This window comes from Corythoichthys intestinalis, chromosome 9, assembly GCF_030265065.1.
Source record: "Corythoichthys intestinalis isolate RoL2023-P3 chromosome 9, ASM3026506v1, whole genome shotgun sequence".
Classification (NCBI taxonomy): Eukaryota; Metazoa; Chordata; class Actinopteri; order Syngnathiformes; family Syngnathidae; genus Corythoichthys; species Corythoichthys intestinalis.
This window is the reverse complement of record NC_080403.1, coordinates 16,460,393-16,484,878: the sequence shown is the minus strand read 5'-3', so window position 1 is coordinate 16,484,878 and position 24,486 is coordinate 16,460,393. Positions and strand designations below refer to the sequence as shown.

Here is a 24,486-nt window from a genome sequence, read left to right as displayed (position 1 = left end):
TATTGAAGGTTGGATTTTTCTCTTTTTTCTATTAAGGTCCTATATTATTTGAATAAAAAAAATATATTAGAAGCTAAAAAACACATCTTAACCAGGGGTACCAATAATTATGGAGGGCACTGTATATTTATGATATAATATACATTTATACATTAATAATATTGCTGTTATTTCCAGATATGTTGCACTAAAATCTTCTCGTCAGTGAGGAAGACAAAGGTTTTTGACAAAAAAATTTTTCCATTAAAAAGCCCATTTTACGCTTTAAAAATCATATGGTACAGTATGGTAGATTGATTCCCTGACTTGTGTATCAATAACTGTAGTATCGTCATATTATGAGATCATTGTATCGGGAATAGCCAGAGGTTCCTACCCCGACTGTTGATATTTGTCTATAACATTATTATGATTGATGGGAGCTTCGCATGTAATGCAAAAGAAACCATCTATGTTATTTCCTTTTTTTTTTTTTTTTTAATGGCATTTCTACAGCGCGCCGCTCAACCCAAACCGTTTGGCCCATCGACACCATTCAAATATCAAAATGACCGGAATTCTCATGCGACACAGGGAATCTTTCAAATGACCACCTAAAAATTACCATTCGAGCCAAAACTTGTGTTAAAAATAAAAAAAAAAATCCCCCCCAAAAGGTATCTAGCCCTACAATTTTTATCCAATTTGCATAAATCATGCATAAAAAAATTCAGGAAGGGGCATAAAAGTTGTATACAGAATTTCACGAAAAAATTTAAATATTTCCATTACGAAACAGCTTTTCTGTTATTAGTCGTATCATAGAATAACACAGATTGATGATCCAGAATGGCTGTATCGTCATACTGGGAGATCATTATCGCGAGCCTGATATCGAAAATGGCGAGGCGCCCGGAGGTCGCTAGTCTACGAACGCGCTTGCTATACGTGCTCCTGTGCACAACGTCCACGTGTGTTTGTGCATGAGTCAACGTGCGCAGAGAATCAACAGGAAATACTGGATGAGGAGCAGACGTGATCAGGAGACAGGAGCCGACAAACAAAGAAAAAAAGGAAAAGACGAGGCGAGCGAGGGAAGGGAAGGGAGGGAGGAGCCCACCCGCCCGCAGAGAATCACCAGTTCACACAGGAGGAGACGACAAGACCAAAGCGAGGAAACATCGACACCCGAGCGAGCCTTCGTTCGCTCTAGGAAGCGCACGTGAGGAAGAGGTCCAAGCGAGGAGGAAGGGCGCCAGGCCAGGCCCGAGGAGATGTTAAGTGGCAACAAAGCGGACGGATGAAACAAAAAGACCAGAAGCGATTGCCGAAAGACGACCGCCACGCGCTTGTGACCTGAGGCCAACAAACCTGACCACAATTGTTGTGCGGGTACATGCCGCCCTCTTTCTATATTTGCCAATTGTCTGTCAAAATGTCTGCATGTCTCTTTCACTCAAAGTTGTTTGACTAGAAAATGATGCATGTTTTTTTGCCAGTATGTGAAGAGTATTTGTATTCAAATACCTGTTTAAAAAAGGTTTCTCTTATGTGTGTGTGTGTGCATTTCTTAAGTCATTGACTTGCATAGACGCTGTCACCCTCCCACTTCAAATGAAAGGCATATCTACTAGTGACAAACTCAGTGGTGGAAGGGAGAGTGCGAAGAACAACTGTCATTTGCTCATTGGCTACCATTGGTGGCGCTAGACGTTGAATCCGTTTGAAGTGGGAGGGTTGAAAATAGGAAGTGACCAAATTAAGCAGGAAGTCACCTAGAAATGACTGAAAATTAACAGCAAGAAACCCAAACATAATAGGAAACGACTTAGAATTGAACCAAAACCAATGGGAAGTGACCTGAAATGAATAGGAAGTCACACAGAAATGACCCAAAATCATTCAGGAAAAGACCAGCAAATGATGAATGTTCATTCATTGGCAGCCACCCTCCCACTTCAAATAGATCAGATGTTTACATTGCAATTCACACTGGAAGGAAGATTGGAAAACTACATTTGTCAACTGTCATGTAGGCAAGACTTTTCATATTTGTCCAATTGTTGTTGGTTTTTTTTCCACTTGTGTGCGCAGCCCTGAAGATTTTTGTGGCGTTTATACCATCTGGACGGAAGACGCCAAGAGTGCCGCGTACGGAGGCCGACGCGGAGCGCGTGACATGAAGGAGCGGAAGGTCCTCTTTCAGTGAGACGGACGGAGCCATGCGGGCCCCGGTTCGGCCCTCCTGGGGTCTGGCTTTGGTTCTTCTGGGCCTGGCTCCGCAGCTGCCCTGCTGGCGGTCCCGCAAGGAGGGCTGCCTACGTGCGGCCGACCTCCTGACCTGCGCGGGGCTGGGCCTGGAGCGGATACCGGCCGAGGCACCGGATGATGCCGCCACCCTTGACCTGAGCCACAACCGGCTGCCGGCTCTGCGGACGGGCGCCTTCTGGGGCCCGCCGCGTCTGCGCGTACTGCGCCTGGCGCACAACCGGCTGACGGTGGTGGAGCCGGGTGCCTTCCAAAACTCCTCCGGGGAGTTGCTGCGACACTTGGACCTTTCGTCCAACAAGCTAAGGGCTGTGGAGGCCGCCGCCTTTCAGGACCTGCCGGGCCTGGAGGAGCTCCTGCTCTTCGACAACCTCCTGGCCGAGGTGGAGGGCGAGGGCCTGGCGGGGCTAAGCGCGCTGCGCCGCCTCTACCTGGGCCACAACCGGCTGACTGACTTTCCCTTCCGGTCCATCCAGGGGCACTCCGAGCTGGTCTTGCTGGATCTTTCGTGGAACCGGCTCCCCCGGCTGCCCCTGGAGGACCTGAGTGGCCTCTCGGTCGGACTGCAGCAGGGCCTGTACCTTCACGGCAACCCGCTAGTGTGCGACTGCGCCGCCTACCGAATGTTCCGCCTCTGGGAGCTGCGAGGCTATGCGGCGGTGAGCGACTTCCGCCGGGATTACACCTGCCTGATGTACGGGATAAGCGGCGCAGCGGCGCGTTTCCTCCCAGATTTTCCACAACCGTGCGACGCCCCGGTCAGGCTGGAGGTGGACGCGGGACGCCCCGCGTTGCTCCACTGCACCACAGCGCTAAGCGGCGAACACGTCACCTTCTTCTGGGTCTCCCCTAAGCTGGAGTACGTGGCGCCGCCCGGCAACGGCGGCTCGCTGAAGGCTTTCGCCAATGGGAGTCTGGAGATCTCTCTGGCCCAGGCAGAGGATTCCGGGCTCTACCTCTGCGTGGCCCTGGACGCGACCGGGCGGCGCAACGAGACGCGAGAGGTGGAGGTGACGGTGAGAGTCCCGCACACGGGGGCTGAGCACGAATCCTTCAACACCGGCTACACCACCCTGCTGGGTTGCGTGGTCAGCCTTGTCCTGGTACTCATGTATTTGTATCTGACGCCCTGCCGCCGCACCCCCCGCAGCGAAGGGGCCTCCGCCCGGGTCGAATCAGAAGGCGCTGTTTCTTCCACCAACAAACACGTGGTCTTTCTGGAGCCGGCGGAAGAACGGCGGAACGGGCGGCTCGGTTCGCGGAAAAAGCTCCCGGACGAGCCCCCGAAGCAGCTGTAGCCGCTCCTTCCAGCGATTCCACTTTGCCCGGAATGTGACTTTTTGGCATCGCGAAGACGGACGACCCGCCCGAGGGTCCAGGTCCTCACGTTCGCAAGTAAACCTTTAAAGCTTGTGTGTAACTTTAACAAAGTTTGCCGCTGAAACGGCGGGTTTCCCATTAGTGCCGCTAAGAATAGCCGCTTTTTTGATTGCGGAAGAAGCACGATGATATGAATAAAACATGGCGAGCACTTTGTCTGCGAATGTTTTTGCTGTACTGACTGCATCGTTTCTGCGCTACTTCCACTTACTCACTTGCTCGCTCTGTGTGCCTAATAAAGCACGCCTAAGCAACAGCTCATCTCATTCTTTCACCAGCTTAGCTTAACACACGGATCCGTAAGGAGCGCGAACCCAAATATTTCGATCACGTAAAACTGCTATGTTGCAGCATAACGACAAATGACAGAAAAGACTCCCTTCTTCTAGCAGAGAAAACAAATGATTCTCCAGGTTTCGGTTCTTTGTTAAGAAGAAGTAAAAGTTTCACTGATTTGCGCCACTTCTAACTCTGTCAGTGCCGTTGACGATAATAGTAGTCGAATCGTCCTTCTGCTGTGAATTCTAATGAGTTTGTCACTAGTAGACATCCATTTGAAGTGCGTTCATTTGCTGCCTACCTTCCCACATCAAAAGGATTGGAGGTGAATAGCAGATGGCTTTGACATTGATAAAATAATCTTTAAAAATCACTAGTTATGACTTAATTTAAATGTCAATCCATTGATCGATGGGAAATGTTGCCCCTACCAACATGGACGGCCTAAAACCATTTTGGTAGAGTCTTTCATCCTTCTGCTGTGAATTTCAATGAGTTTAACACTAGTAGACTTCCAATTCATTTGAAGCAGGAGGAAAGTGGCAGCGAATAAACGTTCCTTCATTCGCTGCCAGCCCTCCTGCTTCAAATGGATTGGACGAATAGCGCCATCAATGGCAGCCAATGAGTTTTTAAAAAAATAATTTGTTCTTCCTCTGGCCAAGACGTACCCTCCCTCCCACTAATTAGTTTATCACTAAGTAGACTTGCAACCCAGCCGTTAATGACAGCCAATGAGCTAACAAAAATGGAGAAAATAAGCATTTTGTGAGCGCAAACATTTTAGGCAGAAGAGTGATTTTGAGCTTTGTTGACACCTGAACAGTGCTTCCTTCCATTTCATTTAGAAAATAATAATCTTGTATATTGGTACCTCTACATAGTTAGTTAGTTAATTCGTTCCAGGACCTTGTTTGTAAGTCAAAATGGTCGAATGTGGAGCAGAATTTTCCCATAAGAATACATTATAATTCCATTAATTCGTTCCATAGACCGAAAACCTACACTAAATCTTTAATAAATACTGCTGGTACTATTAAAAATGGCAATTGCACATTGCAAAACAAAAAAAATAAAAATAAAATTTCGGAATAATAATATAATCATACTAATAATTCCTGTAATAATGTAACGAATCGGTTTCTAATGTGGTGGATGTTTATTGCTGTACCTGAACGCACCGCGTGGCTGACATGACAAAGAGAGGGAGCAGTGCGGTTGAGAGTTTACTTTCACTTCTAATGTTTTGTTGAGAACACCGTCAACTGTGGCGGACAGTAGGCGCGTTGTGTTGGACAAGTTCTGAAATAAATGATAAAAACCTGACGAAGCTGGCGATTTCTTTGGCGATGTTACCACAATAATTATTGTCACCTTGACTTATCAAGACTGGCGAACGATGGTCGGAGAAGGACCATGGGGATCGTGGACATTCTACAGCTGTTTTGTTGAGCCAGTTCACAGATGCGTACCCCACGCTCACATGTTTCTATCATTTGCGTCTCCATTTCAATGTTAAGCTTCACCTTTTACTTCGTTTCACCACCTGTACCAATCTTTGTTAAACCTGTGTTGATTTCTCACAAGAAAATCCGCCATGCGTCTGTCACAGTGCTGTTACGTCGTCGTATTTCAAGCAAGTCATTGGATGTAGAAACAAATGGCGAATCAATTTTACGTCGCATGTCGAAAAGATCGTGTGTCGAAGTGATCGTATGTTGAGGTAACACTGTTTAATTAAACCTGGAGACCATATTTTGACTCCCCAAAGTCCTGATGGGACGGTTAACTCTTTGGCTGCCGTTGACAGCATTAGACGTCCAGTCTGTTTTGAGTGTGATGGGTCAGAAGTGACCCACAGATTCACACCCCTTCTATTTTTGATTGGCAAAGGGTGGCGGAAATTGTTCCGAAAGGGACCGACGAAATGCGATCAGGCCACATGCTGAAAAAGGATCCGGCCGCACGGCAAAAATCAATCGTCGGATGGAGCCGACTGCGGTGACGAACGGGCGGGCGCTTCCCGGCACAAGTGAGCGCTTTTGATGACCGCAAACCAGATGACAAAACTAGCAGTGTACGATCATGTTTCGCTGCTATTAAAGAGGGAGCTGCGCCCAGCGTCTATCACTGTTCGCTGCAGGAAAGCCAGCTCACACTAATATTAGTGCTACCGCGTGAAGACCGAGCGCTGACTCGGAGTGCAGCCGGATCAATAAAGCGGCTCCGGTCGCACATCCCGAGCTTGATGGACTTCGATCAGTCCAAAGTGAAACGTGTAATGGACGTTCAGCGTTAAAACACAGCCATGAAAAGCAACGCAATAACACTGAATGACTACGCAGCATTTCCAAAGGTGATCGAATTAAAAAAAAATAAAATAAAAAATACAGCACTATTTGCAGCGGCCGTGAAGGAATGCTTTGCAACATTTCTCTGCAACGGATATCAGGAATGCCCAATGAGTTCTCACCGAGCTCCAAATGACAACATCGTTATTGTATAAGATTTGTCCCCCCCCCCCCACTGGACTGGTTAATATCGTGATCGCGTAAGTAGGAATACAACAGCTGTATTAGGGTGAATTTCAACCATTTTTGTGATGCTGCTGCAGTCAGGGTTTGTACACCTTTTTCATGGCCAGTGCAATCATTTTTAAGGACTTTCAAGACTAATTTTCAGCAGTGAGCATTTTGTGGCAAACTGAGCCCATCAAATAGCCGAGGTACTGGCGTAGCGATAGCATATCGTTTGGCGGACACGTAAGTCACGGCCGAGGAAACCTTGATAAATGAGCCTTCTTGAAGTTTGGGACATACACAAAAAATGGCTCTCACTCTTCCAATTACTAAGCTAAATGATATCTCGATACACGTTTATGTGGAACTGTAGTTCACAACAACAAACTATTCTATTCACGCCAGAACTAATACAATTCTTTACAAGGCTACTACAATCTTTTACTCCTTAAAGTGATCCTCTGATTTAAATACATGTAGGCTCTAATAAACCACAATTGTTCTCTTGTACAAAAATATGTTGTTAGAAACACATAAAATGTTAAATCAATGGCTATATTTTATAATATTTAGTCCATATTTTGACCGTTAATTGGCGCCATGGTTTGCGGGCTCGCAGTGATGACGTAATTGGTATCTTTCCGAATGTGTAGCGTGTTCAACAATTGCTTATTGCTGCCTAAACTTGCGAAGTAAAATGCCACGATGTGCTGCTTTTGGATGCAATTTCCAGTCAAATGGAAAAAAGGGGAGTGAAGTGAGTGATCAAGGTGGAATTATTATTTTTAGTGAATAAATGTGCATAAGTGGAAGATTCTCCCCCTTTTTGGTCCCTGTATGCATGTATCCTACCCACCACGCGTTACAACTGGCACCCGAACATTTTTCCTGGATCCTCAGTCAAGTTAGGCTCCCATCGCGTCTGCAATAATGGTTTTGGATCTGTCCATTTATTTTTATTCGTCGGTCCCACAGCGGCTTTTCAGATCAGTCTATTTTGTGGAGTCGACGGCCTAATCGCGGCTGCGATATTGCCATGGGATCGGTCTAATTCCTGGATCTTCGAGTGAGTAAAAAACGTGGATTTGGATTAGTATTGCTATCTTTTTTGTTGAATATTCTTCGTGGGAGTTTTCCCCAAATCATACTAAATAATTAAAGCACTATGACACGCTACAGTGACGACAGTGACTCTGACGTGGACCTTACAACAATGTTGGAGTTCGTCAGGGAATGCGTGTTTGCGTACTGCTGAGCTCCCGAGTGAAGAGTGGTCAAGGTGGAAATATTATTTTTTGTAAATAAATGTGCATAAGTGGAAGCTTCTCCCCTTTCTGGTACTTTTATACACGTATCCTAGCTACCACGCGTTACAATGTACAAGACCTGGATTACACAAGGTGTCCTCTTTGGCCTGTACTGTATGTAAAGCACACGACAGCTCTGGATGCTAACAATCTACATAATTATATTGGGAAAATGTTTGAAAATGCAATATGCTTACCTTGAATATCTGCTAATAAAACCGGAGTTCCCGAATCCCAACAGCATGCACTCTCGCTCCCAACCGGAGTTACCAACAGGACTCTCTTGCATCACCAGTTTTGCCCAACTTTTGTCTTATCAGGTATTTGCTGCACGCATTTTTCCCTGAAACTCGTCTTGTGAACAACCAACAGTGCTGTCCTGCTCTTCACTTTTCAGATATGGTTCAAATAGGAAGGGTAGAACTGACGACATGTTGGGAAAGATAACGAGTGACAAGCTGGAATTTCGGCATTCGGGGCCAGTGACGTCACGCACTGCGACGTAACAAGAATGGCAACCTATCACTTAAAATAATTTTACAAACTTTATTAAAACAAAAACATTAAGAGGGGTTTTAATATCAAATTATTATAACTCATACTAACATTTATGTTTTAAGAATTACTTGTCTTAAAAATAGAGGATCCCTTTAAAATAAGTGGCTGTTTTCTTGTGCAACAATGGAAGTGGATCGACAGTCGAAAAAAGAGGAACTGGTCGTGCAAAAACCACAGCAAATGCACATGTAGCATTTAAATACTACTCTATTTGTATAGTGTTCGTGTGATTAAAATACGTAATTACTCAAATACATCGTACTCTTGGTAGCGACGATGTGACACGGGACATTGAGGGAAAGCAACTTCAGAATGAGCATGTAGTAGCGATAAAGTAAATTTATTATATTTTCCTCGCCCATGGCGGCGGGTGTGCTCGCTGCCACCGGTCGGAGCCCGGCGGCGTTAATTATTTATATTTTTACACAGGGAGAAATATTGTGTGCGACATCGAAATCCAAGCATTTTTGAGGATTTCAAGGACCCATACAGATGCTTCCCGATACCCAATTGTGACACTCAGCTGTGTGTGGAATGTTGCCGATACTTTACCAATGCTATACTTTTAATATATACAGTCATGTGAAAAAATTAGGACACCTTATGGAAGCCTGTGTGTTTTCCAACATGTTTGGTCATATGGATATTTAATATCAAATTCTACAATCTTGAGAGATTCAAGTAATAGAACTATATAATTAAAACTGACTTTTTTTTTTTCTTTTTTTTTTACTTTCTGTAAAACGTTATTTTTAATAAATGCAATTTCTGTTGAGGAATAAATTAGGACACTCCCCACATTCAATCCCACTTAAAATGGCTAAAATGACACACAGGGGTATTATATCAAGTGCACATGATTAGAACATCATTACCCAGTGTTTTGAAGGAGGTTTACCTTATTTAAACCTCACATTTAGTTTGGTGGCCCCTGACTGTTGAAGTGAGAGAAAACACCATGGTGAGATCAAAGGAGCTGTCTGAGGCCTTCAGATAGAAGATTGTAGACGCTTATGAGTCTGGTTAAGGGATTTCAAAAGATCTCAAAAGAATATAAAATCAACCATTCCACTGTCCAGAAAATAGTCTACAAGTGGAGGACATTCGAAACAACCGCCAACATGCCCAGGTCTGGCCGTCAAAGCAAGTTCACCCCGAGAGCAGACCGCAAGAAGCTAAAAGAAGTCTCCACAGAACCTAAAATGTCATCACGGGACCTAAAGCCGGCTCTTGCTATTGTTGATGTGAAAGTGCATGCCTCAACAATTATAAAGAGACATCACAAGTTTAACCTTCATGGGAGGTGTGCAAGGAAGAAACCCTTGCTCTCCAAGAATAACATGAATCCCAGACTTAAGTTTGCCAGAGTGAATGTACTGTAGACAAAGACCAGGACTTTTGGAATAAGGTTCTTTGGACAGATGAATCTAAACTTGAATTATTTGGACACCAGAATAGAGGACATGTTTGCCGTAAACCTAATACAGCATTCCATGAAAAGAACCTCATACCCAACCATGAAGCATGGAGGTGGAAGTGTCATGGTTTGGGGATGCTTTGCTACAGCAGGACCTGACCACCTCACCATCATAGAATCCACCGTGAATTTTATCGTGTATCAGAGGGTGTTTGAGGAACATGTGAGATCATCCGTGAAAAAATTAAACCTGAAGCGAAACTGCATCCCGCCATATGGCAATGTCCCAAAACATAACAGTAAATCTACCAAGGACTGACTGAAAAGGAAGAAATGGAGAGTCCTGGAATGGCCCAGTCAAAGCCCAAATCTTTAATCCCATTGAGATGCTGTGAGGTGACTTGAAACGGGCTGCACATGCAAAAAAAAACCTCAAACATCTCACAACTGAAAGCATTCTGCGTGGAGGACTGGGGAGTGGAGCAAACTTTCTTCAGACCAATGTCAAAGACTGGTAGATGACTACAAAAAGCGTCTCACTGAAGTTATTTCAGCCAAAGGGGATAACACTTGCTATTAGGTGGTAAGGTGTCCTAACTTTTTCCACAGTTAGAATATGTGTTTTTGTTGATATATTTGGTTTCATGAGTAAAACAATTTTAATTTTTGTTGTTTACCTGCAATTGAATCACTTTCTTTTCAAGGGATAAAGAAAAACAAGATCAGACATTGATATGTGAACATTTCTTAATAAAGTACTGAATATCTAATGGGGTGTCCTAATTTTTTCACATGACTATATTTATATTTCTAATACTAAATGACTGCATACTCACTTGAATGTTAAGTAATTACCATCGCGGCTTGGTCAGACACTGCTTAACTCATTGGCTGCCATTGATGGCGCTAGACGTTCATTCATTCACTGTAATCGCTCCCACCTTAAACCGCTTGGACATCTACTAGTGATAAACTCATTTCAATTCATGGCAAAAGTATCAAAAGACCTTTCATCACCCCTACCAAAAAAGCCTCGCGCGGCCATGTAGGGAACAGGGAAATAAATGGTAATTCGCTGCCAAACCTCCCACATCAAATGGATTGGATGTCTATGAGTGAAACTAAAAGGTGGGAGGATGCATCTAGGCCAGAGTACTTCCAACGTCCTGCTTCAAATGGATTGGACGTCTACTTGTGGTAGACTCATTTCAGTTGATGGCAGAAGCAGGAAAAGACGTTTCATCGATCCTACCGATATGGCTTAAGGGCGGCCATGCTGGTAGGGTAAACGAACATTCATTCGCTCCCTTCTAGGGATTCCTTCTTCCGCCCATCAATTATTCTTTAATTCATTGGCCGCCAATGACAGCGCAAGACATCCAATCTATTTAAAGTGTCAGGCCTGGCAGCGAAAGGACGTTCATTCACTGCCACTCTCATAATTCAAATGGATTGGACGTCTGCTGGTGATAAACCCATGTAAATTCACAGCAAAGGGATAAGTGAACGCCATGTGACCGAAAGAGTTAATTGCTAATGATGCTTATGTCTCTAAAGTCAGCTACAAAACAGTCACCCTGGATGGAACTCCGACAGCACGTAAGTGCTAGCCTCGACATCGGCAAATGACTTTTGAACTCTGGCGAAGCGGCACCGGAAGAGCCCAACTCACCCGTGTCGGTCACCGTCGACAAGAAGTCTGACGAGGATGCCGGTGACGGCCACCAGGATGGGGTAGTGGTCCACGCTCTCCAGACCTGGCGAGCGAGGAAGACGTCAACACGCGTCAGCCGGTGCAGCGAAATGTGCGGCCGTACCTGGCAGGCGCAAGTTGACCACGCGGTCAAAGAGGTTCTTCTCTGCCGTGGCCCGGTTCAGCACCTGATTCAGCAACTGCGGCGCACAAGCACAATGCATCAGGAAGGGGTCTGTCATGCGCTGCTAGGTCAGCGGGCGCCACCTGAGCAAGACGGCGCAGCAACAGCTCGGCCGACGGACGCGACCAGTCCAGGAAGATCTCCGGAACCAGCGTCACAGTCATCTCTAGGACCCTCAGCAGACTGACCGACAAGTCGAAACAGGTGGCGCACACCTGACAGAGGGGCCGCGTCATCAACGGCGCATGTCTCGTTCCGGCCCCCGCCAAGGGGTGTCGCGCTTGCTCACCTTGAGCTGCCGCGTGTCCACAAAGTTCCTCTCCGGGCGCTCCGCCGCCTGTTGGATCTGCGGGAGGGAGCGGACGTCAACTAGTTTGCGACCTGCTCATTATTATTATTAGAGTATATTCATTCAACCCCTCCCAGTCGAAATGGATTGGACATCTCGTGCCATCAATGGCAGCCAATGAATTAACAAGTAAGTGACCCAAAATCCCCAGATAGTGACCCGAAAATGCCACAAAACCAACTGGAAGTAACCCAATATTAACAGTTGGAGACCAGTAAATGCCAGAAAATCAAAAGCACATATCCCAAACGTACAGTACGTGATCCCAGAATACCCCAAAATGATCAGGAAGTGACCCAAAATGCCCCAAAACCAATAGATAGTAATCGGAAAACGAACAGTAAGTGATGCGGAAATGCCTCAAACTCAACAAGAAGGCACCAGGAAATGCCCCAAATCAACTGGAAATGATCCTAAAGTGCATAAATGAACCTAAAATGACCCCAAACGTACAGGAAGTGACCTGTAGATACTCTAGCTCTGATTTTGACTGAGAGGGGCCAATGAAAATTCATTTATTTGATCCTCTCAGTCAAAATAAATTGGACATCCATCACTGTCAATGGCAGCTAACAGGGTAAGAAGTCACCCGAAAATTCCCCAGAGTAAGGGCTGAACGATATTGGAAAAAACTGACCCTGACTTTTTGGCGGTTTGCGATTTATTGCGATATTATATTATATTATTATTATATTATATTAATTTTCACCAGATGACTCGAATAGCTCTGTTTGGTTATATTACCATGACAACATTGTTTTCATATAACGTAATTTCCCAAATATAAGGCGCCCCCGTGTATAATGCGCACCCCAAATTTACTTGTAAAATCTAGGGAAAATTATAGTACCCGTTTATAACGTGCACCCTAATTTTAGCACCAATAAATAGAAGAATACAAGAAAACAGCTCGTGTACAGATAAAGAAATGTCATTTTACTGACTGGTGAAACACAGCACAAGCATAGCACATTTGTAGTTCAAAACATTACCATAAACTGACAATATTTACGGTAATAATATGATTTGACAACTTCTCCAACTTACCAGAATCTAGGAGAAAACAAAACAGATGTGACTTTTCTTTTATAGGCTCCTGTATAATTTGCTCGTTTCATCATGATGAATAAATGTTTCTTCCATGGATTGATACAGTAAAATGAAAGTGAGAACGTAAGTCGGAAATGCGTGAGAGCTCATCGCTGTCAACACGACAGTAACAATAGGGACTATTGTTATTTGGGTTTGAGTTTCCCGAGGGACAGATATAGTTGACGGACACAGGAAGTCTGTGTGCTTACGTTTGTTATGGTCCGAGTTGCGGGGCTGCAATAAACGTTGACTCAAATGAGTTCAAGAAACTAAATTCTGTGCTTTATGAAGAGTGAAAAAAGCAGAATTTAACACAGACGAAATCATTCGCCCGATTACAGTGAAGTATTACCGAAACAAAATGGTGACGTCACGTACCGTAATGGTCGGCAACGGGTCGCCACATACGTTTCTTCAACACAACGTGGCCGTGTCAATAAAAAAAAAAAAAATTGGATATATATGTAATATATATATATATTTCTGTCTACATCCATGTACCCGTTTATAATGCGCACCATGATTTTACAAGTTGATTTTGGGGGAAAAAAAGTGTGTGTAATACAATTTTATCCAAGCTAAGACTGTTCATCTGTAAGTGCTGAAGATTACTCATAGACTTCATAATGATATTGACGGGTCAGATTTGACCTTCTGTGCGCAACGCCTTTAAGTAGGGGGCGATCCTACAATCCACTTCAGTTATTCGCAGTCGGTCGCAGCGACACGTGCAGCGATCCAATGCCGGATTTATGTTGAAAAAGTACGAAAGCTTTACCGCATACAAACAGAAAGGATTGTCTCAGGAGTGATTTGTTCGAGGATTCAAGGTGATTATTATATTTTTTGTACCATGCATGCATTTTGAAACGTGAAAAAAAATGAATGGGAGAAATTAGTCGCTAAAGCATTGGGATTACGCTTCACAATATTTATGTAAAATAAATGGTACCTGCGTGTTTTTTTGCTTTTAACCAAGAATCGAGACTCTTTTATGTCCATATCTTTAAAGAATTCAGGGATTTAAGCATTTATTCACAAGAATTTTCACCGGAAAAGCTCTGTTTACATATGGCGGCCGCCACATAGACTGACAGACTAACATCGCACTTCAACATATTTACGTAAAATAAATGCTAACTGCACGTTTTTTTTTTGTTTTTTTTGCTTTTTAACCAAGAATCGAGACTGTTTTACATCCACATCTATAACGAATTCAGGGATTTAAGCATTTATTCACAAGAATTTTCTACAAAAAAAGCTCTTTGTCTTACACAGCCACGCCAACATTGGAGGCCCTCTATTAATCGGCTCCGCGCCCCGTCAATAACATTATGAAGTCTATGGATTATTACATATGAAGGGAATCCAGGAGACCATGTCTATGCACACTTGCGGCTTTTATGAAGTAAAAGAAAAGTTTGTGTGTTTAACAAAAAAAAAATCAAAAAAAACAATCGCACGTCCTTCAATGAGACTATAAACATCAAAATTCAACAGGAAATGACCAATGAAAAGGAATGCGCCGTCAATGAGAAGCGTGGAGCGGGCTGGTCCTTTACTCACCTCTTGGATCATGCCGATGAACTCGGAGAAGGCCCAATTGAGCTGATTGAGGACGCTGTTAAGGAAGGAGGCGCCCATCTCTTTTTCCGTGCTCAGCAGCAGAGCCATGTGTCTCTGAAGCAGCAGCGACGGACACGGCTCTGGAGGATACACGTCCGGGAAATGGACAAATTAGTCCCCCCGAACGTCACGGGATGTTCGCTGCGGCATATCGAAATCCCGCTTCAGTTACGTCGCATGCAATCGGATGTCGAGACTCAAGGTTTTGGCGTTCTCAGGATTCAGGACTAAACTAAGATTAAAAAATCCAACTCAAATAAAAGCAGAACCCAAAACAGTGAACGATAATGAAATGATGATGATGATTTTAAATTAAAGTAGAAAGCAAAGTATGATTTACATTTTGAAATTTAGATGCAATCAAACGGTAAATGGAATACCAGTCAAAAAACATTCCACAACCTTAAGTCTAATTTCTTGACTGGATAATCAATCAAAAATATTAGAAAGAATCAATCAGCGAATCAAATACGTTAAAAATGACTTGTTGCGGGCACTTTCTGCGGGCTAAGATCAAAATCAAGGACAACTTACTTTGGAAACTAGCAATGGACAAGTCCCCTTCAAAAGCATGCAAAGAAAAAAAAGGTGTGAGCGTGCATGTGAATAGGAGCGAGGGAAGGAAGGACAAACACGGCTTGATGGACGTCCCAGTCGCCCACTCACACGATGTCAATCAAAGCGAAAGTGGGAAACTCTTTCCGTCATGCCAGAAATAACAAAACGTTTGACACACGTCTCATGCCACGCTGAGGTAAGCGGACTCACGTACTCTGGAGGCTGGGCAGGTTGGCGTCCTCGGGCTTGGTCTTGAGCAGGTGCGGTAGGCGTGTGTACCTGTAGCCAAAACCGCAGCCCTGCCACGCACGCACAATCCATTAGCCCAGATCACATGATCCGGCATCGAAAAATCCTCATTGCTTTCCAAGCACTTGACTTCTATTGACCTAATTCAGGGGGTGTCCAAACTTTTTTTTTCTCCAACGTGAAATCCTTCCACTTTCATTTGACAAATTTTTTAAAAATGTATTTTGAAAGATGAACTCATTGGTAGCCACAGACGGTGACGAACGTCCCATCCATTCCTGACTGGGAGTCAAACTGGATTGGAGGTCTATTGACATAAATGGCGTGATCACTCAATGCCAACCTTCCCATCTGAAATGGATTCGATGTCTGGAACTGTCAATGGTAGTGAATGTGTTAAGGGCTACAAGCAACAAAATAACCCAAAGGTATAAAGATATTGCAATATAGAGATTTAAATTAACTAAGGCGGCAACAGCTAACCGATTAATAAATTAGTTGTCAACGAATTTGATAATCGATTTTTTTCCAGCAGCTATGAGCAGTCCTGTTTGGGTCCTTGATTGTTTGTAATGTGCGATTAGGAGCAAGAGACAGAGTTTACTGCTACACTCAATTTGGGTTGCTGAATCAATAATATTACGAAGTGTCGAGTTAGATTGTCTTTTGTGTTGTTAGATCCAGTGTGCCTCCGTCATAGGTGAGTAAATGAAGCCAATTGTATTGTTTGTATTCTTTATTGATGAGACGTTACTACTTAGCATGGAGCACGAAGCTAGTTAGCGATTATGCTAATCAGTATCTAAAGTGCCCGTTTGTATTGTGTATTGGAGAAGCATAATAGCAAGGGGTGCACATATTTTTTTTGCCCAGGTTCTAAGAGGAGGACCTGGAGATGTGACTTGGTCCTCATTGAGCTTGAGAGCCGACCCGCCTGATGCGATAAAATTATGACAAGCTTTACTTAGAGCCAATTACCTTTAATTAATTATATTAACAATTAATGCTCGATTAACATCAACTGGCACAACAAAATTGCCATTACTTCGAAGTGAAATGTAAAGAAATAAACATAAAAGCACTCATTCAAAATAAAGGGCATTATGCGGCTCCCACATTAACTCCAAGCCTTTGTAAAAGTGGGATGCCCTCCTCCTCATAAGAGCTCATTGAACGTGCATGTTTAGCTTTGTGAAATGCGAGCAAAAACACGTTTGTCAGTGCATGGCGCTGTGCAGGGCGAGTGGGGTGCTGTCTGACATCGATAGTTTGCCTAAGTGCCACATGCTCTGTTTTTTTTGCGCTTTTCAAAGTTTGGATGGCTGAAATTCTTTGACCCTACTACATAAAATGCGCTGCTCTTATTAGCGACATTGGAATTCTCACGGCAAATTTTGTACCACATTTCCGTGCGAGCATCATTTGCTTCTAGCCATGGTACCTCCTGCAGCCACTTTTCAGCAAAAGTCCATTTTTTCGGTAGCTCCGGTGACGTCTCTGTCGTCTGTCTGTCTTTTGACGGGGGTGGAGGAACACGGAAATAATTACCGGTACTCAGTGGGGCCTGCCTCTTTGAGAAGTGATTTTCGCGTGTCCGCCGCAAATACAATGGTCAGCCATCGGTACGCAAAAAAGTATGGAAGCCGTTGAGGGCCAGCGTGTTTGTCTACGTCCAGTACGCATGCGGACCACTTATGTGCACCCCTGATAATAGCACTCGAGTTGATGTTAGATAGTAAAGTTGTCTCATTTCTTTTTATAAAGAAACATTCATATAATGTATTTTTCAGACTATAAGTCATAATTTTTTTCATACTTTGGCTGGGGGTGCGACTTACTGTACACTCTGGAGCGACTTATGTGTGAAATTATTAACTAGTGATGCACGATAATACATTTTTCAACCGATACCGATAACCGATAATTTCCTCCTCATTCCAACCGATAACCGATAATGTCAAGCCAATAATTCTATTAAAAGATTTATGTAAAATTTTAAAGTATACACAAAAGAAAATATTACTGTCCAAAAATATAATTTATTGCTCTTTTTTTCAACATAAAATATGAACAAGTCGTCAATTCAAACATCTAAATAATGACAGATTGTCTGACATTGTGTAATGGTAAACCTTTGGCAACAATTACTTACAGAGTAAATACCTAAGTTGCACAAAAAGTAAGCCATTCCTAACATATATAACATTAATACACTGCAAAACACACTTCCTTAAAACTAGTCAGTTTTAAGTGTAAATCTATTGGCAATAAGTGAAATGATCTGCCATCGCTTCAAGTGTATTTCTCTCAGATTTCTTGGAAGAAAAATAGCTAGCTGAAAATAATCTTAACAGCATTGTTTTAAGCAATACATTATTACACTTAATCCTAAAAAAGAAAAAAAAAAAAAAAAAAAAAACTTGGAAGAAGGAAAGATTTTGAATAATATTTGTGGCTACAGAATATTGATTTAAGAATTTGATTATCTACTGTGACTGTAATTGAGCAGAGAAATAAGTTAAATAATTTGAAAAGTGATTGCTAATGTTATATGCTTTGTTGCACACTGTGAAAATGATTAACTCAAAAGAGCGAGATGTCATGTACCCATTCTGCAACGCTTTGTTTACATTTGCGGCTTTCGCGACATTTGTTTTACAGCAGCTAAACTGCTACACGGCAGTACTATTTGGACGGAGTTGGAGCTCACATCCGCGTGTTTTGTTTTGTGCCCGAGTTTTGTTAAGCCGAAAATAAAGGCAGCGTTACAAAGTCATCTGACCGCTCGTCATTTTACATACTGAATGCATTATTGACTGGCTGACTTCGTTTTCTCCATGTTTAAATTATCATCTAACCACTGTGCCGTCATGATAAGCTTGCTTACTGGACATCACTTTTTCATGAAGAATGGTGGTCGTATAAATTGCATTATTTTTTTATCCGGGGCTTTGGCTCTCGGGTCATTTAGGTTAAAAAAAAAAAAAAAAAACGTATCTCGTCTCGGAGGCGGCTACGTTCGTACCGGATAATCCGCCCGCCCCGGCCGGTTCGCCGCAGTGTATTCGGGTCCTGGCTCTGCTCGAAAAAACCGTGTCTCGTCTCGGCGGCAGCTACGTACCGAATAATCCGCCCGCCCCGGCCGGTTCGCCGCGGCGTATTCGGGTCCTAGCTCTGCTCGCATGCCGTGGGGGAACGCACCACGAAACCGGGGTGTTCGCTGGAGGTCCCGAGGCCGGGGAACCGGGCTCGGCGGCGGCCTGCCGGACCGGCCAGAGCGGCGGGCTCCGTCGGAAGACGGCTACTTGCCGACTATCGGTCTCCAGTCGTGCCGGTGTTTAGCCTCAGATGCGAATTTACCACCCGCCTTGGGCTGCATTCCCAAACAGCCCGACTCTGTATCGTCACAAGCCCTGTAGTTTAATTTAGTGTTTACAATAGCTTTAGCATTCCCGCTAGCAGCAGCCTCGTATTCGTTCCAAAAATCTTTGTGATGCAGGTTTAAATGGCTGCTGGGTTAGTGGTTTTGAATGAGGACGCTTTCTTTCTGCCTCGTGGAACTTCTACGGTACATATTTCGCAGATGGCGAGAGCGTCGTTTTTTTAGTAACAGCCGCCATAATATTCAACTACTTCTTGTCGTGTAACTCCGCCTCCTCAACCCCTCCTCCCTCAGGGGCTTCAGAGAGGGGAGGGGTTGAGGAGGCGGCGTGCGGAATTCTTCGGTTGCGCACATTTGGAGGCCAAATCAAGTATATAATTATCGGATTGCATTATCGGTTGAATTTTTTTATTATCTGGATTATCTGTGTGACGTCATAATTGCCATTATCGGCCGATAATTATCGGTGACCGATATTATCGTGTATCTTTATTATTAACACATTATTATATCATTTCACATGTTATCTTGGTGTTTTGGAGTGACACTGATGGTTGGTAAACTTGTTAGCATGTTCTTTATGCTATAGTTATCTGAATAACTAACAGCTATGTTACGTTAACATACCGGCCACATTCGCATTTCGTTGTTCATGCGTCATGTAACATTATCATACTGTAACACTTTTTCAGCATGTTGTTCTCTATTGTATTTTTATTTTAAATTGCCTTTCAAGATGACATATCCATTCTATGTGTTGGATTTCATCAAGTAAATTTCCCCCAAAAATGCGACTTATACTCCACTGCGACTTATAGTCTGAAAAATACGGTAACAGGTTCGAGTCTCCTTTCAACACAAACTCCTAATAAACTAAATTGTCATACAAGAGAGTGTGCTTTGAAATGGCTTGGATTGTATTGATGAACAACTGTATTGATTAACAAAACTGACCCATTACAGTATGCCTCCTCTATATTCGATTTTGTTGTTTTGGTTTGTTTATAGAACATAAATAATTAATTGACACAATTTATATCAGCACTTTGCGCACACGACATAAAAAAAATGACACACTTTTTTTTTTTATTTCAATGACTAGGACTTTCTTCTTATTTGTGTACTGAGAAATTCTTATGTTTTATACTCATAACCTTTATTAAAGGTTTATGTACTTAAAATAGTACAGTTGTAGACTACAGTTAAGTCAGGAAGCTGTAATAAAATATTATTCTTGAAGGAAATGGTCATCCATTTTGTCTTCGTTACTTACAACATGCCTAAAACAACTTCAAGTTAAATTGTGAAGGTAATTGAAAAAAGTGACGTTATCCAATTAATCGTTTAATAAGTCCTCCGATTAATCGATTACAAAAATAATCGTGAGTTGCAGTGATTAGGCGTAAATAGAAAGAATTCAGCGACATCATATAAAAGTAATGAAAATCACAAACAAAATAGATCAGTTAATTACATTTGATTTTTTTTTCATCTAAATTTGTTTGTGTTCTGACTCTACAACAAAATACTTACATTCTAGTTGCCTACATGCTCTCAACATGTTGTCAGGTTGCCTGGTACACCAGACTCACTGCTGTTCCAGCGATTTGAGTCTGGCGACCGTCCAGCGGATCAAAATCCCAGGGCAGACCAAGCCACAACAAAGAGACATCAAAGTGGACCAATCAACGACAAGCGGACGTGACGTTGGTAAAGCGACAAGAAACTAGCGCGAGCGGAGAATGGAGAAGTTTATTCAACATGGCTAGCGCAAGACAGACTGTTGTCAATGACTTGTGTCGATGTGTTATTGGTAATTTAAAACTGATTTTACCGTGGATTGGAACATATTCTCGGCTCTCCCGTTCGCCATCTGTGTTGCTGTGGAGACGACTTCCAACGCGCAAGAGTGACGTTGCTCGTTAAGAACACGTCACGCAAATAATCGAATCTGATTGGACGGATGATTTCGTTCGCCTCGAGAGGCCATTAAGGAGCTGGGTCCCAGACTATTCTCACAGTGTTTGAAAAATACAGGGAGAATAGTCTGGCGGTGCCAGGCAAGTTGTCAGGTGGTATCCAATGAGCTAACGGAGAGGCACTGTTTAAGTTTCTATCTAGTGTTAAAGCTGAGAAATGCAACAGAATGTGGACTGAATTTACGCATACCATATTCAATTATATTTTCAATCACTTGCTACAGGCCAATAAAAACCGGGCAGCAGTGGGCCCGCGGGCCGAAGTTTGGACACCCTTGACCTCCTTTTTGTTGTCAATTTTTGTCAGTGGCTAAACGATTCAATCTTTTTCTGCCAGACGGCAGAAAAGCCAATGAATTCAAACGGTTGAAAATAAATGGATTTTGTATACATTGGGATTGGGCAAGAGAGCAGCTCACCCGCCACAGCCGGACAAGAATCCAGTTGGTCTGCGCCCACGGTCGTTGCTCATAGGGTGCCAGCAAGTTCCTCATCATGGCCACGCGTCTGGCAGGCAGCGCAACATGTCACACAACTGTATGAGGACGGCGGCTACGAGGCGGACGAGACTCACTGTTCCTCAGGGATCCTCTCCACCGCCCTAAGGGATTGCGGGTAGCACACGTAGCTGGCCAACGCCTGCATCAGAGCGTCTTTGATATCTACGGGACAAACGACACCACGCCGTCCATGACTGTCTCGTCGCCAAGTGAGGCCGAGTGTCTCCTTTTGTTAACTCTATCAACCAATCATACTTCTGCTGTGAATTTCAATGAGTTTATGACTTGTAGATGTCCAATACATTTGTACGTCAATGGCAGCTAATGAGCAAATAGAAAAACGCTTCGGCGCCATCTCCTGCAATTACGAACGATCCAACCAATAAAAACAATCAATCTTTTGGGGATTCAATTCCATGCCTGCCATTGACAGCAATCCATTTGACATATCATCCTGTATCAGCATGAGATATCTGATCCATTTGAAGTAGGAGGCCTGGCATGATGGCAGATGCATGAAAAGACCTTTCGTGGACTATACCAAAATGGCTTCAGGGCGACATGTCGGTAGGGGTCATGTTCCCAATCAAAGTCAATGCATTGCCATTAAAATGAAGTCATCACTAGTTTATTTCTCAAATGATAATCTTATCAACGTCAAAGCCTCTGCTATTTATCCAGTGGCTTCCATTGACGGTGATGTCCAATTCATTTGAAGTGGGAAGGGTGGCAGCGAATGAATGAACATTTATTTGACATCTACAAGTGACAGATTAAAATTCCCAGCACAAGGTAGATTGGACGTTTAAGAGCTAAGCGGACAAGCGCGCGACCTACCTGTCCCGACGATTCTTGGATCGGCAAAGTGTTTGGCCAGGATGGCCGCCAGCTGAGCCAGAGTTTCTTGGTAGCCTGAGGAACGACGGATAAAATTCGGTTGGCGGCCGCCGACACTCGTGTGTGGAATAGAGGGTGGGTTCGGCAACTCACCCGGCAGCTGCTCCATGCCGCCGGCGGGCCCAAAGTAATTCTTGAGTGCGTTGTAGGCGTACATGGCCACGTTGAGGTAGAACTCGGGCGTGAAGGCAAAGAGTGAGCCCGTACGGTCGGCGTGCTCCACCGTCACAATGCACACACGCAAGAGCCAGTACACGTCCAGCATCTTCTCCTGCGCACATGGATGGACGCATGAGGCGAGTCATGAGTGTCTCGTTCCCTCTGAGTGTGCATGTTGTCATGATACAAACATTATCAACTTAACATAAATACAGGTAGTCCCCGGGTTACGAACGAGTTCCGTTCCGACAACCCTAATTTCCATGCAAGTCGGAATTAACCCTTTAAGTACTAACTATCCAAAAACATGTGTTATATGTCAAATCAATAAAAAAAGGTAAAAAAATAAGATACTGTACTAACCATCAATGCTGGTGGATGTTGAAAAATGTACACAGAGTATGCGAGCTTGTTCCAAAGTGGAAACATAAGAGTTCTTGTTTCACTGATGTTTACTGTAGTTTCACTTTTAAACCAGAAAAACATCATAGAACACTAGAGGTGTGCAAAATTTCCGATTCTTAGATTATTCGCGATTCGGCCGTGGAAGATTCGAGAACGATTCACAAACATCCAAATTCCGATTATTGAAATATGCCAAGTAAAGCGGAAGTACAACACACTCAGCGCGCCGCGCGGTCTTCGGGACGGGACGGAACGGAGCGGGAGTAGCTAAACTTCATGCTTCTCATTACCCGGCCCCTCGGGTAATGCCAACGCTCAACTCACGGCTCTAGCTCAACTCATGCCACGAGATAAAAAAACACAACAACATACCTGAACTGCTGCCGAAAAGCTGCTACATGTACAGCTACATAATGTTACGGTAGATATCATTTATAAAGGACTAGATGCAATATAGACTCGGTAGCGGTAGCAGCACATCTGCAAAAAGCTAGATGTGAGCGTTAGAAACGGCCGCCATTATAAAGCAGTAAACTTCTCTGCAAGGCTGTTGTAGCGAACCTTCCAAGCAAACCTAATTAACTTTTTATCTAAAATACTCCTAAATCGGTAAAATATTTACTTGAATCTATCTTTAAAATAGTTTTAAAACTTTCACATGTCAAAAGTAGACAAAAGGGAAATTATGGAATAACGGGAGCTTTAACACTTTAACAACTTTAACAACTTTAACGGTTGATTCACAACATGAAATTAATTGAATGTAGTTTAAAGCTGCTGATACAGAATGGGGACTGGAGTTTTTTTATTTAATGTTATTTTTGTATATTTGTTTACTGCTATATGTTAACTTGATACTGAAATAGTAGTTTGGTTTAGCCTGAGAGTATTTTAGAACAATTTTGGAACTAATGTACAAAACTTTAAAAAAAAAAAAAAAAAAAAAAAAAAAAAAAAAAGGAGGGGGGTGCATCAATAATCGTTTTATAATCGAATCGGAGCCTCTGAATCGTAATCGAATCGTTAGGTGCCCAAAGATTCCCAGCTCTATAGAACACTTTGTCCTGCTAGTGAACAAGCAGCTAAGTTGATGTGACTTATGAAGCTTATTTAGAGCTTGAGTTCAGTAACTTAGACGAGGTCGAGCTGCTTATAATACACCGTTGCTTACTGCATCGCACTCTACTTCCTTAGTAAAAACAGAAAGCATCCTAATTGGGTGTGTGCTCACTGCAATTAAACTAAAAATAAATTTCACCATTTTAATTTAACTCGTAAACAAATTATTATTAACAATATAGTCTCAAGAATTCAGGGTCTCCCCTACACATAAAAGATTGTGGCACACAACCACACCCAAAAAAAAAAGCCGACACACCTTGCAAATGAGATGTTTTATAATTTGTATACTTCACCAATAAGTCTATATATCAATAGCTCATTATTTACGCACTATTTGCCAATAGTCGTATGAAATATCGGTCCTCATGTTGCAAGCATAAGTCCGACTATGTTAGTGCCGAGTCGGAAGAAAAATCAACAGAAAGGTATTTCAAAGTTCATAAATGCAATTCTGGTTTAAACCTGTGAAAACAACCTTAATGTTGACATTGACATGACATTTAGATTCTTTTGGCGTATATTTTACCCGAATTGTTGCGTCCAAGCATAGCATTTGTTCATTGCTGATGTCAAAGGTAGTAATT

General features: G+C 43.1%; 2 protein-coding genes across 4 annotated transcripts in view; one reads left to right on the top strand and one right to left on the bottom strand.

The window, feature by feature from the left end:
• LOC130921367 (E3 ubiquitin-protein ligase RNF123) overlaps positions 1 to 24,486 on the bottom strand; it is a 63,544-nt gene that overhangs the window by 16,248 nt on the left and 22,810 nt on the right. For 2 of the 3 annotated variants that reach the window (XM_057845183.1, XM_057845184.1), the window contains exons 27-37: positions 22,310 to 22,487; positions 22,157 to 22,231; positions 21,394 to 21,481; positions 21,239 to 21,326; positions 15,424 to 15,508; positions 15,186 to 15,212; positions 14,592 to 14,731; positions 11,874 to 11,930; positions 11,668 to 11,799; positions 11,525 to 11,600; positions 11,380 to 11,464 (exon numbers count right to left, since the gene is read on the bottom strand). In XM_057845183.1, the coding sequence (XP_057701166.1) occupies positions 11,380 to 11,464; positions 11,525 to 11,600; positions 11,668 to 11,799; positions 11,874 to 11,930; positions 14,592 to 14,731; positions 15,186 to 15,212; positions 15,424 to 15,508; positions 21,239 to 21,326; positions 21,394 to 21,481; positions 22,157 to 22,231; positions 22,310 to 22,487 (1,031 nt within the window). The remainder of the gene's footprint in view (positions 1 to 11,379; positions 11,465 to 11,524; positions 11,601 to 11,667; positions 11,800 to 11,873; positions 11,931 to 14,591; positions 14,732 to 15,185; positions 15,213 to 15,423; positions 15,509 to 21,238; positions 21,327 to 21,393; positions 21,482 to 22,156; positions 22,232 to 22,309; positions 22,488 to 24,486) is intronic. The other variant, XM_057845185.1, reaches the window with a different exon arrangement.
• LOC130921368 (amphoterin-induced protein 3-like) lies at positions 1,016 to 11,579 on the top strand. Its single transcript, XM_057845186.1, has 2 exons — positions 1,016 to 1,371; positions 2,074 to 11,579. Exon 2 carries the CDS (start codon positions 2,202 to 2,204, stop codon positions 3,543 to 3,545), a length of 1,344 nt encoding a protein of 447 aa, XP_057701169.1. The 5' UTR covers positions 1,016 to 1,371; positions 2,074 to 2,201; the 3' UTR covers positions 3,546 to 11,579.

Coding starts and splice junctions, on each gene's coding strand:
- LOC130921368 (XM_057845186.1), top strand. CDS start 2,202: ATGCGGGCCCCGGTTCGGCCCTCCTGGGGTCTGGCTTTGGTTCTTCTG.